Consider the following 19,598-nt stretch of genomic DNA (forward strand, 5'->3'; position numbering starts at 1 on the left):
GTGAAGTTTCATAAACTAATTTCGAGAGGAGCAGGTGATATGATTGAGCACGTCTGGCCACTCATCTGTAATCAGTAATAATCCAATCAGAGTGATCCTACTTTACTATAAATGGATCATTTTCTCCCTACTGCTCTGTATTCGTTTGGAAGAATCCCCCCTTCCACCCCATCTCCTCCTTTTTCTAAAGGGGGAGCTCTCAAGACCTACCTGATCTCGGATCTCCTGATATGCTTATCGACCGGGCGGGAGCCCTGGGCTCAAATATCTCCGAGCTCAGGGTTCTCTCCCGGGACAGCATGCCAAACCTGCTTTATACGTCAAGCATATCTAAGTGGGAACTCTTGAAATAAAAATAAAACTGCTTTTATTGTAGCCGAAATAAAACAAATAAGACTTTCTCCAGAAGGAAAAATATTGTAGGAAATACTGTGAAAATGTCCTTGCTCTGTTAAACATAATTTGGGAAATATTTAAAAAAGAAAAAAAAATTCACATGAGGGCGAATAATTTTGACTTTAACAGAAGTATAATTGTGTGGCTATTTTGCGTTCCACTCACCTGTCCGCGCTCAAACTTGTTAAGGTGGTTTGACTTGCGTAGTTTTCTCTCACCCGTGTCACCCATTTCTCCGTAGACATCGATGTAAACACTTGCATCGGTTCCGGCACCCATCATATCCCCAGTGAACACATGAACCTCATATGTGTTATCTGAAACATCGACAAACATGCAGCTAGCGAAATGCACTTCTGTTTGATACCAACACTTCAGACACATTTTAGTACTTTTAGTATATACAAATGTATTGTTTTGTCTAAATTAAAAGGTTAGTTTACAAAAAATAAAAATGATGTTAAGAATTATTCACCCTCATGTTGTTTCAATGATCCGAGACCTTTATTCATCTGAAGAACACAAATTATGATATTTTAGATGAAATCTGAGAGCTCTCTGACCCTTCATAGAAAGTTGTCAGTTCAGCTTGTATCACGGTTTCGATTTGATTTGGTTTACATTGTAAAAAAAAACCTGTTGTAACACTTAAATACTATTAAGTAATACCATACATCAGAATAAAATACTGTACGTAGCCTTATAATCTACCGTTTACAGTATTAAAAAAAAAGTTATACTCATTTATTCTAATTTCAGTAGTTTTTTTGTAGATGACCAATGGTAATGACGACAGCGCATTCATTTTGTCTGCTGTCATTTAAAAAATTCTTTCATGATTGTGTACTTTTACTTTAGACTCAGACTTAAATGACTGTTAAAGAGCCCATATTATACATGAAATAGGGTCATATTTAGGTTGTAAGGGTCTCCAACAACAGTCTAATATGCATGCAAGGTCAAAAAACACTTTCATGGTCTTATAATCTGCATTTATTTTTACCTAATTATCCCAGCGACTCCCATATGAATCGTTCAGCGATTAATTTGTTCCCAACCCCCTCCTCAGCGCGAAGATAATTTGCGCTGATTGGACCGATGACAGCCTGCTGCGATTGGTCGACGACACTGACAGGCTTCAGGGCGAGACAGAGTGAAATGCCCAGCAGCTAATCAACAATATAAAAGTAGTCACAGTGGCTTCAACCTGGCTTTACACGCGATATGAGAATATATAGAGTTAACCTGATACAGTACACGCGGTTACAAGTAACAAAACACAACTAAATGCATAATTTGCAAGCTAGAGTAAACGAGGCAACAATTTCAATCGCACTTACTTACACTGGTGAAATGGGGGTAGAAACTGATTCATGATGCACTGATGTTCTGACAGTCTTTACTGATCCTTCCTTTAACAAACCGATGAAGTCTTCTTTTTAAGCATGTAGTTTCCAGAGGCTCTCGATCTGCTCAAGGCTAGGCTATATTGCTAAGGTTTCATCTTTGGGTGAACTGTCAATAATATCCATCTGCACAGCGTGACTTAATTCGACCGGTGTCTGTGTGTGTCGCTGTGTGTGTGTGACTTTTTTTCTGTTAGTGGGCGGGGCCGCAGGTTTCAAATCTCCCGGGTTTGCGCGCGCAACTACTTGTGTTTCGTAGCCGCGTCATTACGAAACACCTAATGACTCGTTATCAAGACGACTCGTTTGAAGCACTATGAGTCAACTCTTTTATAGATGAATCAATAGTTTTAAACACTGTACACTTACAGATTTAAGCCTTAGCTGGATATTTCACTTCACTTAGAGCTGTGTGACACACTACATGGAAGGGCATTTTCAAAAACCCATAATAGGGGCTCTTTAAATATGGGTGTTCTGACCTTATGTTACATGCATTCCACCTATATGTTATAGCGCAAGAACATGTTGGATTAAAAAACGTGTTTGTACTGAGTTTCTGCTGTGTCTTGTGCTGGAATCTTTAAACTGATGTAATCTGAAGCATGCGAATTTGCAGTATTCAATTTAATAAACTTTCACATAAACCCACAGGGATTACAAAATGAACTGTCCCATCCCTGATAGACAGTAAGGGTCCAAAAGTCCAGAAAGTCCAAAAACATCCTCAACACAGACCATATGCCTTCAGCAGTTCAATCGAAATAACATAAAGCTACGAGAATAACGTAAACACTGTAAAAATGACTTTGTAAATATTTTAGACATTTGTGGAAAATGTTTGACTTACAAGGGCACGCTGTTCCGTTGTGTTTGGCAATGTGAGCACTTGCAATTCTTTTGGAAAGGAATAATTGGAGAAATCTCTAAAACTATTGGTAAAGAAATCCCTGTTTGCCCTAAAATCTGTATTCTTGGTCTTTTCCCACCTGCCTTATCACTGAAACCATATGAACAGAAGTTTATAAATCTGTGCCTATTGCACGCAAAGCGCCTGATTGCCATTCACTGGAAAAATATTCATGGTCCATCTTTGTCACTCTGGATAAAGGAAATGTCTTCGTGTATAGCAATGGAAAGGTTGACTTACACAATCAAACAAAAATTGCACATATTCTACAAGATTTGGGACTTGTTCCTTCACTTTTTAAATAAGAGTGGACTGACCGTTAGTAATCCCAAACAATGTGACTGTGTTAATGTGCACTGTGTTTGTAACGACTAGCTTTAATATATTTTTCACCTCCATTAGAATGTATGTGTTGAAATGTCAAGGTCTTATTGGTATTTTTTAATATATATATATATTTTTTAAATTATTCAATCTTATTTCAGTTAATTTTTTTTTTCTATTTATTTGTTTATGTATTATATTCCTTGCATGTGAATAAATTTTTTTATTTTTATTTTATTTTTTATTTTTTTTAATGGCTCTGTCGGGATGGGGTGGGTGTTTCGTGATTGGTATTTGATTACTAATACAGTATGTGCGTATCACATTTTTTTCTGAAACAATAAAAGTGGGAAAAGTGGAAAAGACTTTGTCTGTGAATGTTTTCCAAGTCAGATTATCGTGTGTGTTTATTACAGGCAACACAATGTTTGTATGTTTTTACAGTTTTTTTTTAGAGCATAAATGCACTGAAAAAAGTGTTGCATGCAAAACTGTTGCAAACAATGTATTTGTGTTGAATTTAAACAAACAAATTAAATTGAGCAATGTTCAACTTAATTTGTTTGTTTAAATTCAGCCCAAATAAATTGTTTACAACCACTTAACGTAAAAAAATTGAGTAAATCCAAGGAATCATCTTTGAATAATTTTTTTCAGTGTGTGTTCTTCGGTATTCATATGATCCAGTGGAGTCACATGAAAGTTTTGACAAGGTTTTGTTTCGTTTTGTGGAAGTTGAAAGTTTTGGAACAGTTGCTGAATAATTTCATCTAAAATATCTTGATTCATGTTCTAAAGATGAATGAAGGTCTCAGGGGATTGAAATGACATAAGCGTGCGTAATTAATACAGATTTGTTATTTTTGGATGAGTCTTTAAAGTAAAATTGCACACGAGTACACGTACACAAAAATTCTTAGGAAATAAAAAAGTGATAAAAAAAAATATCAATAAAATGTATTTTAAATAAACATTGTTTGAATGTATATAGCTTTTATGATAACATGTGTCAATTAATTGATGATTAGTTTTAGATATGCATTTCGTTTTATATGAAATCTTAAAATTCAGATTTTTAATAAATATATTTATATACTTTTTAATTGAGGAGCATTGAATTTCTCTTTCTATACCCTCCAGATCTTCATAATCCTCAGCTCGCAGCTCCACAAGTATTTCTCCATCCTCTTCATCACGAGCGAGCCATCGGCCACATGGGAAACTGAACGTTCGTACAACCTCCTTCAGTTCACCTGGGGGCTCCTCTTCCTCCTCCTATAGATTGTTGTATGGTTGTCAAAAATTCACATATTCTGATTAGTGACGATTAATATTAGTGTTTTAATGGCTGATAATCTTTACACATAGAGCCAATTATTGTTTAAATTCATTGTTTTATAAGAATTTTATATTTATTTCTGCATCCTTTCTGGACATTATTGTTTTCATTTATTATTACCATCAACCATTGCAACGGTTTCTTTATGTAACATCAATATGGGAAAATTAGTGACAATTATACCATTTATGGATGGAGGGGGTGTTTATTGTATTTGTTATTGTTATTACAGTTTTTCTACTGCTAATTGTAAAAAAATGAATGTCCTGATACTCTTTGTATTCTTACATTCTACATAACGTTATGTATATTTCTAATGAACATACTTCTTAAAAAAAGTATTTATATTTTACTTTGACCCAGACTGACCTTTTTCTTCTTCTTTTTCTTCTTGTCTTTTTTTTCCTCCTCTTTCTTCTCTGGTTTCACCATTGCCATGATCAGGCGTTTAACGTCAACTTTCTCCAGGAACCATCCAGCCCCAATACCCGAACCATCATGGCCAATGCGGATCTTATAGACCCGCCCCACATCCAGGGCCTCAATCTTGATCAACCAATGAGAGAAAGCATTCTCTTGAGTCGAAACCAATCAGAGTTCAAAATACAGAAATAGAACAAAACAGAATAGAAAAGAACAGAACATAAAAGAGCAGAACAGAATAGAACAGTATAAAACAGAGCAGAAAAAACAAAACAGGATAGAATAGAACAGAATAGAATAGAAGGCGACGCAGAAGCACAGTAGGTAGTGCTGTCGCCTCACAGCAAGAAGGTCGCTGGTTCCAGCCTCGGCTGGGTCAGTTGGCGATTCTGTGTTTAGTTTGCATGTTCTCCCTTCGTTCGCGTGGGTTTCCTCCGTGTGCTCCGGTTTCCCCCACAGTCCAAAGACATGCGCTATATGTAAATTGGGTAGGCTGAATTGTCCGTAGTGTATGAGTGTGAATGAGTGTGCATGGATGTTTCCCAGAGATGGGTTGCAGCTGGAGGGCATCCGCTGCATAAAACGTGCTGGATAAGTTGGCGGTTCATTCCACTGTGGCGACCCCGGATTAACAAAGGGACTAAGCCAAAAAGAAAATGAATGAATGAAGAACAGAAAAAACAGAAAAGAACAGAACAGAACAGAACAGAACAAAACAAAACAGAATAGAATAGAATAGAATAGATTAGAAAAGAAAAGAATAGAATAGAACAGAACAGAACAGAACAGAATAGAATAGAAAAGAACAGAATAGAATAGAACAGAACAGATTAGAAAAGAATAGAATAGAATAGAATAGAATAGAATAGAATAGAATAGAATAGAATAGAATAGAATAGAAAAATACAGAAAATAACAGAACTGGATAGAATATAACAGAACTGAACAGAATAAAATAGAAAAGAACAGAATAGAATAGAACTGTCCACAACAAATCTAAATGGAACAAATTTGAAACATTAAAGGACTGATTAGAATCAAAAGAAATTAATTTAACTGAATAAAGAGAAGTTTAACAACAGAACAGAACAGAACAGAACAGAACATCTCAACAGAACAAAATAGATTGCAATAGAACAGACTGCAGTAGAACAAATGTAAACAACAAACCCAGTAGAACTAAAATATTGCAATAAACAGTATAGAATATTACAACAGAATAAAATAGGCTGGATTCTATTGCAATTTGTAGAATACTGCAGTCCACAAACAAATTTAAATGTAACAAAATAGAGAACATTTGAAATTTAGAAAGAATAGATTAGAATAGAACAATCGAATTCATTAAATTGATTAAGGTGAATTTTAACTACAGTAAAGAAAACATCCAAAATAGATCAATAGAACAGAATACAATAGAACAATAGTCGCCACAGCAGAATGAATCGCCAACTAATCCAGCATATTTTTTTACGCAGCGGATGCCCTTCCAGCCGCAACCCATCACTGGGAATAGAATTCATTAAACTGAATAAAGTAAATTGTGACAAATGAACAGAACACATCTAAACAGAACAAAATAGATCAACTTAATACAATAGAACAAATATAAACAACAGAATCCAGTAGAACTAAAACATTACAATAAAGTAGTATAAAATAGAAAATTAGATCGTAATAGAATTGGTTTAATTCTGTTGACATTTTTAAAATCGAGTAGTATTGAAATTTAGAAAGAATAGATTAGAACAAAACAATAGAATTTATTTGACTGAATAAAGTGAATTTTAACAACAGAGCAGAACACAACTATAACAGAATAAAACAGATAACACATTTGAACATTAGAAAGAACAGAATAGAACTTTTTAGATCGAACAGAGTAAATTCGAACAACAGAATGGAATGGAATAGAATGGAACACATGTACACAACAGAATTCAACAGGACAAAATTTCACAAAAATATAGAATATATAAACAGAACTGAATAGAATTGATTTGCTCGAATAAAATGATGGAATATAACAAGAGTCCACAAACAAATCTAAATAGAACAAAGAGCAAATATGAAAATTGGAAAGAATAGATTAAAATAGAATAGAAATAGAATGGAAAAGTGAAACTGAAAAGATACTCTAGGAAACATCCTGAACCCTCAAGACTGATATAGACCCGCCCCATTTCAATGGCCTTAATCTTGATCAACCAATGAGAGAGAGAGAATTGTCTTCAGTCACAACCAATTAGCTTCCGGAAACATTTAGCATTTAGAAAATCCAGTTACTAACTTCACTCATGTACAACTCACCCTAAAGATCTCCGTGGTTCCTCTCTCAAAGTTGTTGGATCGGCTCTTGAGCCGAATTAGTTCGGATTTTCCTGCCTCACCATAAATCTGAAGGAAGACGTTTGCATTCGTCCCTCCGGCCCACACATCTCCTGTCACCACTGTCACCTCATAATTGATCACTGCCAATTAGGAAAACACTTATTAATCATTTTAAATTCACACAGAACAAATATTTTACAGTAAGTGCATGTATTTAAATAAAAAGTGTGATGTCTGCAATGACCAGTGAATTTAAGAACTGATGAAATGTATATACTGCTTCGGAAAAAGCATGATGATTGAAAGACATACATTTCTCTATCTCCAGTGTCTCACTTGGGTAGATCTCCACTTCCACCTTCCCGTCAGCCTCATCTTTACAGAGCCAGCGGTGGGAGGGGAACATATACTGCAAGCCATGCACCGGCACCCAGATCAGAACACTGTCCAGGAACCAACCGGCCCGCAGACCTTCATTAGTGTGGCCAATCAGCAACCTGTTTACCTACAGGACCCTCCCACAAAGTGGAGGGCAGTCACGATGAATATGCAAATTCACAATATTCAGTATATTACATCAACACAAAGAACAGATGGTGTTATTCACAAATAATGCATGGATGGTATGTTTATACATTTTAATCATCAAATTCTATTTTATGAGAAGCCATATCCTCACATTTTACACAGTTTTTTTTTTATAGTTTCATTTTTGACAGAGGTGGTACCTAGTATGTACCTATCCTGAGATTATTTAAAAGAATGAAGTACATTTGAACAACAGAACAATAAAAATGATCAAATAAACAACAGTAGAATATATTAGAAAACAGGATGGAAAGATAGAAGAGAATCAAATATAATAGAACAGTCCATAAACTAATCTAAACAGAACTAAATAGAATTATTTAAATGGAACAAAGTGTATTTGAACAAGAGAACAAACTGACCAACTGAACAACTCATAATTGAACAACTCAATAGAGCTAAAATATTATAAAAGAATAGAACAGAAAGATAAAATAATACAGAACTGGTGTAATTCATACAAAATAGAATAGTAATGAATAGAATAGTGCACAAAAAAATTTAATAGAAAAAAATAGAACACACTTCTAATTTTTATACAATAGAATATAATCTACAAAATAAAACAAAAATGAAATTTTAAAAGATTAGATTACCATAGAACAAAATATTTATTTTACCCAAATGAATTTTTACAATAGTACAGAACACAGCCAAATAAAACACAATAGAATTATTTAAAATGAACAAAGTGAAGTTGAACAATAGAACATAATACAAAAGAACAAATGTAAACAACAGAACCCAATAGAGCTGAAATAATAGAACAGAATAGAATAAAATAGAATAGAAAAAAATGAATATAATTTGCTTAATTATATCAGTATAAAATAGAATAGAATCTATAAACAATCTAAATGGAACAAAATAAAGAAGACATTTAGAAAAATTAGATTAGAATACAATATATTTATTTTAACAGAATAGAGTGAATTTTAATAACAATCTAAACAGAATATAATAGAATTATTTAAATTGAACAGAGTGAATTTGAACAATAGAACATAATACAAAAGAACAAATGTAAACAACAGAACCCAATAGAGCTGAAAAAATAGAATAGAATAGAATAGAATAGAATAGAAAAGAATAGAATAGAATAGAATAGAATAGAATAGAATAGAATAGAATAGAATAGAATAGAATAGAATAGAAAAAATGAATATAATTTGCTAAATTATATCAGTATAAAATAGAATAGAATCTATAAACAAATCTAAATGGAACTAAATAAAAAAGACATTTAGAAAAATTAGATTAGAATACAACAGTATATTTATTTTAACAGAATAGAGTGAATTTTAACAACAATCTAAACAGAATATAATAGAATTATTTAAATTGAACAGAGTGAATTTGAACAGTAGAACAGATTACAAAAGAGCAAAGGTAATCAACAGAACTCAAAAGAGTAGAATAGAATAGAAATATGGAACTGAATAGAATTTGTCTTATTATATTAGAATAGAACAGAATCTACAAACAAATCTAAATGGACCAAAAAAGAACAAAACATATATTTAGAAGGATTAGATTAGAATAGAACAATATATTTATTTTAACAGAATAGAGTGAATTTAAAGAACTGAACAGAAAACGATAGAATTATTTAAGTGAATTTGAACAATAGAATAGAATACAAAAGAACAAATGTAAACAACAGAACTCAACAGTACTGAAATATTAGAATAAAATAGAACAAAACAGAAAAGTAGAACTGAATAGTATTTGCTTAATTATATACAAACTAATCTGGATAGAACAAAATAGAACAAAAATAAAATTTCGAAAGCTTAGATTAGAATAGAACAATATACACTCACTGGCCACTTTATTAGGTACACCTTACTAGTACCGGGTTGGACCCCTTTTTGCCTTTAAAACTGGCATAGATTCAACAAGGTACTGGAAATATTCCTCAGAGATTTTGCTCCATATTGACATGATAGCATCACACAGTTGCTGCAGATTTTTCAGCTGCACATCCATGATGCGAATCTCCCGTTCCACCACATTCCAAAGGTGCTCTATTGGATTGAGTCTGGTGACTGTGGAGGCCATTTGAGTACAGTGAACTCATTGTCATGTTCAAGAAACCAGTCTGAGATGATTCACGCTTTATGACATGGTGCGTTATCCTGCTCGAAGTGTGCCCAAAATGTGCCAAGAAAATATGCCCCACACCACCACCAGCCTGAACCGTTGATACAAAGCAGGATGGATCCATGCTTTCATGTTGTTGATGCCAAATTTTGACCCTACCATACAAATATCGCAGCAGAAATGGAGACTCATCAGACCAGGTAACGTTTCTCCAATCTTCTATTGTCCAGTTTTGGTGAGCCTGTGTGAATTGTAGCCTCAGTTTCCTGTTCTTAGCTGACAGGAGTGGCACCCGGTGTGGTCTTCTGCTGCTGTAGCCCATCTGCCTCAAGGTTGGACGTGTTGTGTGTTCAGAGATGCTCTTCTGCAGACCTCGGTTGTAACGAGTTATTTGAGTTACTGTTGCCTTTCTATCAGCTGGAACCAGACTGGCCATTCTCCTGTGAACTCTAGCATCGACAAGGCATTTGTGCCCACAGAACTGCCGCTCACAGGATATTTTCTCTTCTTCTGACCATTCTCTGTAAACCCTAGAGATGGTTGTGCGTGAAAATCGCAGTAGATCAGTAGATTCTGAAATACTCAGACCACACAAAAGTCACTTAAATCATCTTTCTTCCCCATTCTGATGCTCAGTTTAAACTGCAGCAGATCGTCTTGACCATGTCTACATGTCTAAATACACTGAGTTGCTGCCATGTGAATGGCTAAATAAAAATTCGCATTAACAAGCAGTTGGACAGGTGTGCCTAATAAAGTGGCCGGTGAGTGTATTTAATTTGACTGAACAGAGTGAATTATTTGAATATTTAAAATGAACGAAGTGAATTTGAACAATAGACCAGAAATCAAAAGAACAAATGTAAACAACCCAACACAACTGAACTGAACTATGAGAATAGAATAGAATAGAATAGAATAGAATAGAATAGAATAGAATAGAATAGAATAGAATAGAATAGAATAGAATAGAAGTTTAACACCAGACTGGCAAATGGGACAAACCTGATCAGGTAGCATACCTTGCCTATGTCAAAGGTCTCTATGGTGAAGATGTCCGTCTGTCCAGTCTCGAAATAGTTCCCCAGGTCGTTATCAGAGACGACCAGCAGCATCTTGTTGGTGTCGCCTTTCTCTCCGTACAGCTTCACGAACACCTTCGAATCTGAGCTGGCGCCGTTAATACTGCCTGTCTTTATCGCAATGTGATAGCCAACAGCTGGAGCAAACACATCCAGCATGCTATATTAGTTTTTTACACAATACACAATTTTTTTCAAAATACAATCAGAGTTTCCTGGAAGTTTTACTAAGTCAAATACTTTTTAAGAGCTTTTTAAGACCATTATGAATGAAATGTCAGACTTGTACAGGGATGAATGCTCAGGATTTTTTGTTGAAAATGGCCAGTGGAGAAGGTTTGTGCTGTACTTGCCCCATTCAAAAAATTTATTCTAGTTTTTTCTTAGCCATTTATTTTAAATGTGTAAAAACAAGCTAACTCTAGATCAGGGGTGTCCAAACTCGGTCCTGGAGGGTCTGTGTCCTGCTGAGTTTAGCTCTAGTTTGCTTCAACACACCTGCCAGGAAGTTTCTAGTATATCTAGTAAGAGCTTGATTAGCCAGTTCAGGTGTGTTTGGTTAGGGTTGGAGCTAAACTCTCCAGGACACCAGCCCTCCAGGACCGAGTTTGGACACCTCTGCTCTAGATATATACACATATGCTTTTTTTCAGCATCAAAAATTAAATAAATAAAAATATTCATTCATTTTCTTTTCGTCTCTTTATTATTCAGGGGTTGCCACAGTGGAATGAACCGCCAACTTATCCAGCATATGTTTTACACAGCGGATGCCCGTCCAGCTGTAATCCAGTACTGGAAAAATACAATAAAAAATAAATAAAATAAATAAATATATATATATAATAAACTAAATTTATGCTCAACAACTTGTCCAGGCCAGTGTTCTCACCAGGTAGCTTTAAAAACACAAACAGCTTTTATGACCAAATGTTATAGAGTTAACAAATAGAGTAAATAGAGTTTATAAATAAAACATTTTTGTTAAGATGGATTGTTGGTGATTGGATGGGCTTCCAGCTTTAAATGGTCATGGAAATATTATGACTGGTTTAAAATGAGTAAGGCGGCATGGTGGCGCAGTGATTAGTGGTTCTCCCCATGTTGGCGTGGGTTTCCCCACAATCCAAACACATGCGTTAACTAGGTGAATTGAATAAAACTAAATTGGCCGTAGTGTATGAGTGTGAATGTAAGAGTGTATGGGTGTTTCCCAGTACTGGGTTGCAGCTGGAAGGGCAACCGCTGCATAAAACATTTGCTAGATAAGTTGGCGGGTAATTCCACTGTGGCGACCCCTGATAAATAAAGCGACTAAGTCAAAGGAAAATGAATGAATGAATGAAAAATATTTAAAAACCTACTACACAACATTTCAGAGAATTTAAGATGTTTAAGGCCTAATATTAAGTCATTATTAGACTTTTTAAGACCCTGTGACCCTGTACAATTGTTTCTGGCTTTTAATAATGCAATAAATACTGATCCATTACTCTTTCTTTCTTTCTATATATATATATATATATATATATATATATATATATATATATATATATATATACACACACAGCACTGTATAAATACAACTAAACTGACCAAAGTGCTTTAAATCATGGGCATGAAAGATAACACATTCTTAAGACTTAATAAGAATAAATAGTTAAAACAAATGAAAACCTAAAATCTAACAAAAACAACGTGAAATGCCATTGAGAGTAAGGGAATTTTACCTTGAATCTAAAAACAGCCAGAGTCTGTGCCGTTCTAATAATGGCATTAATACTATTGCTGCTAATAGCACTACTACTGTACTGCTTCATTATTGCATGCATTTCTTTTTGTATGCATGTTTGTATGCGTGCTCCCTCCACAAACCTGTACCAAGTATTTTACCAAGTAGGACATGTTCCTGGTTTTACATCTATGCTGATCCTGGAACAACATTCCAATCAGAATTAAAGGATACGTTTTCCGTTTATGTTAAGTTTAAGCTTACGGATATGCTTATGCACTTCTAAATGAGTGTTATCAACTACTATTCTCCTCTGATTTTGGAAATACCTTACAGTTATGGTCAGGGGCGGACTGGCCATCTGGCAGACCAGGCAGTTTCCCGCTGGGCCGACGTACTTTTTGGGCCGGGCTAATCATCTTCTTATGATCTGACCGGCCCATGTGACATAATCTGCAGCCCATTGGTTCTTTTCTTTATTGACATTGGGCTAACCCAATCACAAACTTCCATTTTGGGCGCGTGAGAGAAGCGGCGAGCAGGCGTCTGCAGCGCGCAGTGGATCGACAACTGTTTCAAAGATCAATATATTACTGTCTATTCCATCTATTTACCTATCTGTCTATATAAATATTCTTTTCATCTGCACCAAGGCCCGTGGCAACTTCCTCCTATGCTGTTTCCTTAACCTGCAAGTCTTTATTTTACAAATTATATATCATAAAGAATGTGCTACTCAAGCTCTATAAAGAGTGTCATTCATGTATTTTAAGATGCACTCGGTCAGAGGACAATTGCATGAGATATCATGGCATTTTGTTTTTGATCGTCAGCATGATGTAGGCTTATAGTTACAATAATATTTATACAATATGATTATAATGATATTTATACGTGACCAAACTAGTGTTTAACTTAAGCAACACAAAACTAAATATAAAAAAATAGTATTAGTAGTTCGGGCCCAAACAAATATTTGTTGCATTTTTTAATTGTTTAAAGTTCATTTGATTGACTATGTACAATCTTTAATCTATGTTTGATGTTTCATTGTGGAGTTAAACATTTTTAAGCATCTATGACACATTGCTTTTATTATTTATCTTTATTTTGTTAATTAAAATTAACTGTGTGCATCAGCAGGCAGTTTTTGTTATGTTCATTATTTAATATAGGCTCCCTCAAAACACACAGGCACACACAAGATGGACTTCCAGTGTGGATTATAATTTTATTATAATAATAAATAAAAAATGTTAAGTTTTTAATTCGTCAACTCTCGTTATTTCCTACTTTTATAGAATGGGAGTCGGTAAACATATTCAAGGGCGTGCACAAATGGGTAGCATTTTGATTGAATGTAGTGGGCCGCTCTGGCCCAAAATGCCAGGGCCGATTTTTTGACCCAGTCCAGCCCTGGTTATGGTTGGGTTTAGGGGTAGGGAATAGGTATGGATTACATTTTCGAACAAAGATGATGTTCCAGGATCAACATAGATATTAATCCAGGATCGCATCGTTCTTGGCAAAATCATGACGTGCATGTTCACTCACTGAACAAACGTTGGCCATCATCAGTAGGGACTAACTCTCTCACGATCTGCCCGTCGTCTTCATTACGGTCCAACCACCTGAGATGAGACCGAGAGAGAGAGTTACAGTAGGTGAATGTGCAGATGAGTGTGTGTAACCGAGCTCTCTCTTTGGTGTAGGTTGGGTTTCCTCGGCACACTTTAGTGTCCATTAGTAACCAGAGTCTGTTTTCTCAGCTACATAATTGACTTAAACACTGCTCTCGCATGTTCTTTACCCAGCCACACGCCGCACATATACAGCTGAAGGCAAAATTATTAGGCCTCCTGTGATATATGTATTATTTTTCAAAGATTTCCCAAGCGATCTTTAACAGAGCATTGAATTTTTCATAGTTTTTCCTATTATATTTTTCTTCTGGAAAAACTATTTCATTTAGCTTGGCTGCATTTAGCTTGTTCATTCATGCTGAGGTGAATATTATTAGCTGCCTTAAAGCATATCTTTTTTTGACATGCTACAAAACAAACCATCGTTATACAATAACGAACTTGCCTAGTTAACCTAATTAACCTAGCTAAGCCTTTAAATCCAGGTTAGCAAAATTTATAAGCGAGTATTTTTAGGTTGCTTGACAGCAGCTAAGAAATTGTTGTGACAAGGTGGAATCCGCCATATTCTCTTAATAACCATCACTGGATTCTCACTTTTATCCACCTGTTAAGTCGTGACCAAGCAGCAACCGCCCACTTTCCCTCAGGAAGCCAATACGGAAGTAACTGAAACTGCAATTCATCGACTGGACTTTGGGGGCTGGCTCCAGGAAGTCCAGATGTTCACTGACTGCAATGCTAAATTGGCCAATTTTACAGCTGTTAAAAACATGTTTACAGCCTGGTACAAAAGATGATTTGGTGTATATAGTTAATATTACCCTTTATAACAACTGTGAGGGGGGTGATTTTTATTATAACTCATCCGTTTCATTTATTTTAAGCTTTATTAAGTCTGCATAATTAAGGGCGTGGCCACTTGAGTGACAACTAGGTCTCGCTGATTGCCATCATCTCTCACCTCAGCTGATTCCGGCTGATTAGCCGCTGAGCTCGGCATATATTTCGTATTTTTGTTTTGTTTTATGTGGCTTTACACAGTCAATTGCCTTTTGGGATTATTTCCTACAATTATCAGATGATATGGCATGCTGTGTGCACTTAATTGTGCTCACAAATCATTCACGTGGCCTCCGTTTCCCTGGTGAGTGAAATTAAATACTTATATACCATCTGTTTAGTGGCTCAATGTATTACTACAGTGTTTAAAGGACTAAACACTTTACTGATATAGTAAACAAGCAAGCACATGTGGTCAGAACACAAACGAGTCGCAGGTAGTGAAGTATTAAGTGTTTCTCCCAAAGAAAAGCCATCTAAGCAAAATGCTAGCAGGCATCTGCTCTGCTCACACTCTGCCTCTTTTCCCTTGTTTGATAACCTCTGGTCGGTGCGATCATGTGCGAACAACATGGTGACGGTTAACCACGCCTACTTGAAGCTTCATTTGCAGAAACCTATGGGTGACGTCACTGATACTACGTCCATATCTTTTACAGTCTATGGTTGTGCCTCATAAAAACTGTTTTCAGGTCCAAGCCGTTACAGAGTTGAATTGATTAAATATTTGTTTATGACCACTTTTTAGTCATCATATCACACATTAAAGTGAATTTTATATAAAATCATGGTGTACACAACAGTCTCTGGACTTACTGCATCACAGACACCAATATTTTAACAATTTATTAAAAACGAATCATTTTCTGGCCATCGAATTTTAGGCATGGATATATATTCATATTTGTATACAGTCAGGTCCATAAATATTGGGACATGAACCCAATTCTAACATTTTTGGCTCTACACACCAACACAATGGATTTGAAATAAAACGAACAAGATGTGCTTTAACTGCAGACTGTCAGATTTAATTTGAGGGCATTTACATCCAAATCAGACGAATGCTGTAGGAATTACAACAGTTTGCAAATGTGCCTCCCACTTGTTAAGGGTCCAAAAATAATTGGACAATTGGCATCTAAGATGTTCCATGGCCAGGTGTGTGTTAATCCCTCATTATCCCAATTACAATGAGCAGATAAAAGCTCCAGAGTTCATTTCAAGTGTGCTATTTTTATGATTAAAAGTATTGCATCGCTTTGTTTACTAATCTGAATTAAGGACTCCCCTTCCCCTAATTCTCTGACCCTTTTTTTTGTTTTGTTTTGTAGGGTTTAAGCTTCCGTTTGGGATTTTATTGGCTCTTCTTTAATTATCATACACAGTTGAAGACAGAATTATTAGCCCCCCTAAATTATTACACCCCTGTTTATTTTTCCCCAATTTCTGTTTAATGGAAAGAAGATTTCTTCAACACATTTCTTAAAATAATAGTTTTAATAACTAATTTCTATTACCTGATTTATTTTTTCTTCGCCACGATGACAGTAAATAATATGACTAGATATTTTTTAAAACACTTCTATACAGCTTAAAGTGACATGTAAAGGCTTAACTGGGTTAATTAGGTTAACTAGGCAGGTAAGGGTAATTAGGCAAGTTATTGTATAACTATGGTTTGTTCTGTAGATCGAAAAAAATATAGGCTAAAGGGGCTAATAATTTTGACCTTAAAATGGTTTTTAAAAAATTAAAAACTGCTTTTTTTAAAACACATGACTTTCTCCAGAAGAAAAAATATTATCTGACATACTGTGAAAATTTCCTTGCTCTGTTAAACATCATTTGGGATATATTTTAAAAAGAATAAAAATTCAAAGGGGGGGCTAATAATTCTGACTTTTACTGTTTGTATTTTGAATATCTCAATACACATTTTTGTTTTGGCTTGGGTTAATATTATCTTTAATGCATGTATAGGTTTTTGCACTTTTTGGAGTAGATTCCTTATTTATATTTTTTATTATTATTTATTTCAAGATGTTTCTGTCATTTACTCTTTAGTTTAACAGGTTATATTGCCCTTTTTGTTGTTGTTGTTGTTGCTGTTGTTATTATTTCACTTGAAACCCTTTGAATTGTTTATTACGAATTGTCTTTTGTTTATTACGTTTATTTGAATTGTATGCCCACTGTGATATGCTGTCATATTTTTTGTTCACATAATTTCAAAACAAAAAAATTGACGAAGAATTAAGAATTTCATTTGTTAAACACAAAGGAAGATATTTTGAAGAAAGCTGAAACCTGTAACTAATGACATCCTTGGTATAAACAAATATGCAACTATGAAAGTCAATGGTTACAGGTTTTCAGCTTTTTTTAAATATCTCATTTTGTGTTTAACAGAAGAAAGAAAATCCTAAAAGGAAACAGAAGTTTATATGTTAGGTGAACTATCCCTTTAACACACTAGTGGCCTTGCCTGTAACATGGGAACTCGATGGATGAGGCTTCAGGCTGTCCCTCCTCTCTGACCATCACCTTATCCAGGAACCAACCACAGCCTCCGCCCCGTCCATCATGACCAATCCGCACCCTCCTGATCTGCCCCAGAGTCACCGCCTCAACCAGGAACTCATCAGCCTGAGAAAACAATTAAATATTTATCATTCCTGCAGTATAATGTATATGTGTACACTAAAGAGCATACTTTACTGGTTTCACACTATGCAATTTGGTGTTCTTAGATTTTGTTTTGTCAAAATTAACTTCAGATTGCCAGAAAACATCTGAATAAATAATCCAATCCTTTTTAATTAATTTATCTGATCCAAAATGCAGCAGAAACTAATTTACTTGAACAATTTAAAACTACTGTTTATTATTTAAACAAGTAAAATCTATTCATGTAATGGCACTGCCTCGATTTTCAGTATCCCAAATTGCTGTGTTTAGCTTTACATTTAATATTCAAACATAACTTCAGCCTGCCACAAAAAAACTAAAAAATTATTATACATATACATTTAGAAATGCAAAACAACTTTTATAATTTGCAATTTATTTGATTAAATACACTAAAAATGTGTGATGTGAATGTAAAATTACTGCTTGCTATTTAAGTAGCATTTATTCCTGTGATGTCAGCATTTTTTATTTACTTAAGTATTTTTTAATGACTATTATCAACATTGACATCAGTTGTGTTGTCTAATATTGTTGTGAAAATTATGATTCATTAAAGAATTCATTCATTCATTCATTCATTCATTCATTCTCCTTTGGTTTAGTCTCTACTTTAAAGGTCACTACAGCGGAATGAACCGCCAGCTATTCCAGCATATGTTTAACATAGCGGATGTTGTTAAAGAATTCATTTTAAATTAAATGTTATACATATACATATTATATACATTGCAGAAAATAATAATTACTGTAAAAAAACAGCAAGGACATTAGTGACTACATTTACATGTTCATCAGTAATCAAATGATTTGCCTTAATCTGAATTAGACGACAATATAATTAAGGTGTTTACTTGAGTTGCTTTTTGAGTGTTCCTTTCATGGTCCCGTTTTACATGTTCTGGCTTATAATTCGATTAATGTCATCGCGTCACCACACTATCCACATTTCCTCCGGAGTTTCGTGTAATTTCGTGTGTTTCCTTTTTAATTTGTTGACTTTAAGTGCAGTTTGACACTTTCTCTTTTATTCAGGAACATTTCATGCATGCCCCTAATTACAAACGAGATATTTGATGCGAGTATGAACTTCTGGAAGAGTGTTGTTTAAGTGGAATTTCATATCCCTTGTCGAATGGGAGAAAAAACCTCCGCATTACATGATGTGTGTGTCTGTGGTCCTTCACTGACTTGGTAGGTGCAGAGAATACTCAGACAGCCGTGTGTGTATAGAGTATCCTTTCGCAAAATGTGGTGAAAATCCTACACGACGGTAATAGTTTAAAGTGTTTACATGTCTGTGCTGCACTTCAATAATGCGACTAAAATAGGAATACTCCACATGTCTTAATTCCATTACTGTTTAGTTCGATTATGACCTTAAATCGGATTAAATTGATCAAAAATCGCTGTTTACATGGTTAACTCTTAATCAGAGTACTGTCTTAATCGTAATAAAATCGGATCGGATCGGATCAATCATTTCTAATGAAATTGAACTTAACCTAAACTTTTAAATAGTACTCATTCATTCACTCACTTTCTTTTCAGCTTAGTCCCTTTATTGATCTGGGGTCGCCACAGCGGAATGAATCGCCAACTTATCCAGCACACGTTTTATGCAGCGTATGCCCTTCCAGCTGCAACCCATCACTGGGAAACATCCACACAAACCCATTCACACACATACACTATGGACAATTTAGCCTACCCAATTCACCTGTACCACATGTTTTTGGACTGTGGGGGAAACCGGAGCACCCGGAGGAAACCCACACCAACATAGG

At 34.9% G+C, this 19,598-nt stretch overlaps 1 protein-coding gene across 1 annotated transcript in view; it reads right to left on the minus strand.

Annotated features, from left to right (window-relative positions):
* The window catches only part of LOC130214276 (lipoxygenase homology domain-containing protein 1-like), a 103,358-nt gene that overhangs the window by 44,593 nt on the left and 39,167 nt on the right, over positions 1 to 19,598 (minus strand). The window contains exons 16-23 of the mRNA XM_056445874.1: positions 17,609 to 17,769; positions 14,189 to 14,265; positions 10,843 to 11,039; positions 7,442 to 7,634; positions 7,109 to 7,269; positions 4,745 to 4,921; positions 4,170 to 4,311; positions 562 to 713 (exon numbers count right to left, since the gene is read on the minus strand). Coding sequence (XP_056301849.1) covers positions 562 to 713; positions 4,170 to 4,311; positions 4,745 to 4,921; positions 7,109 to 7,269; positions 7,442 to 7,634; positions 10,843 to 11,039; positions 14,189 to 14,265; positions 17,609 to 17,769 — 1,260 coding nt within the window. The remainder of the gene's footprint in view (positions 1 to 561; positions 714 to 4,169; positions 4,312 to 4,744; positions 4,922 to 7,108; positions 7,270 to 7,441; positions 7,635 to 10,842; positions 11,040 to 14,188; positions 14,266 to 17,608; positions 17,770 to 19,598) is intronic.

This window comes from Danio aesculapii, chromosome 21 (assembly GCF_903798145.1).
Source record: "Danio aesculapii chromosome 21, fDanAes4.1, whole genome shotgun sequence".
In the NCBI taxonomy this organism is placed as follows: Eukaryota; Metazoa; Chordata; class Actinopteri; order Cypriniformes; family Danionidae; genus Danio; species Danio aesculapii.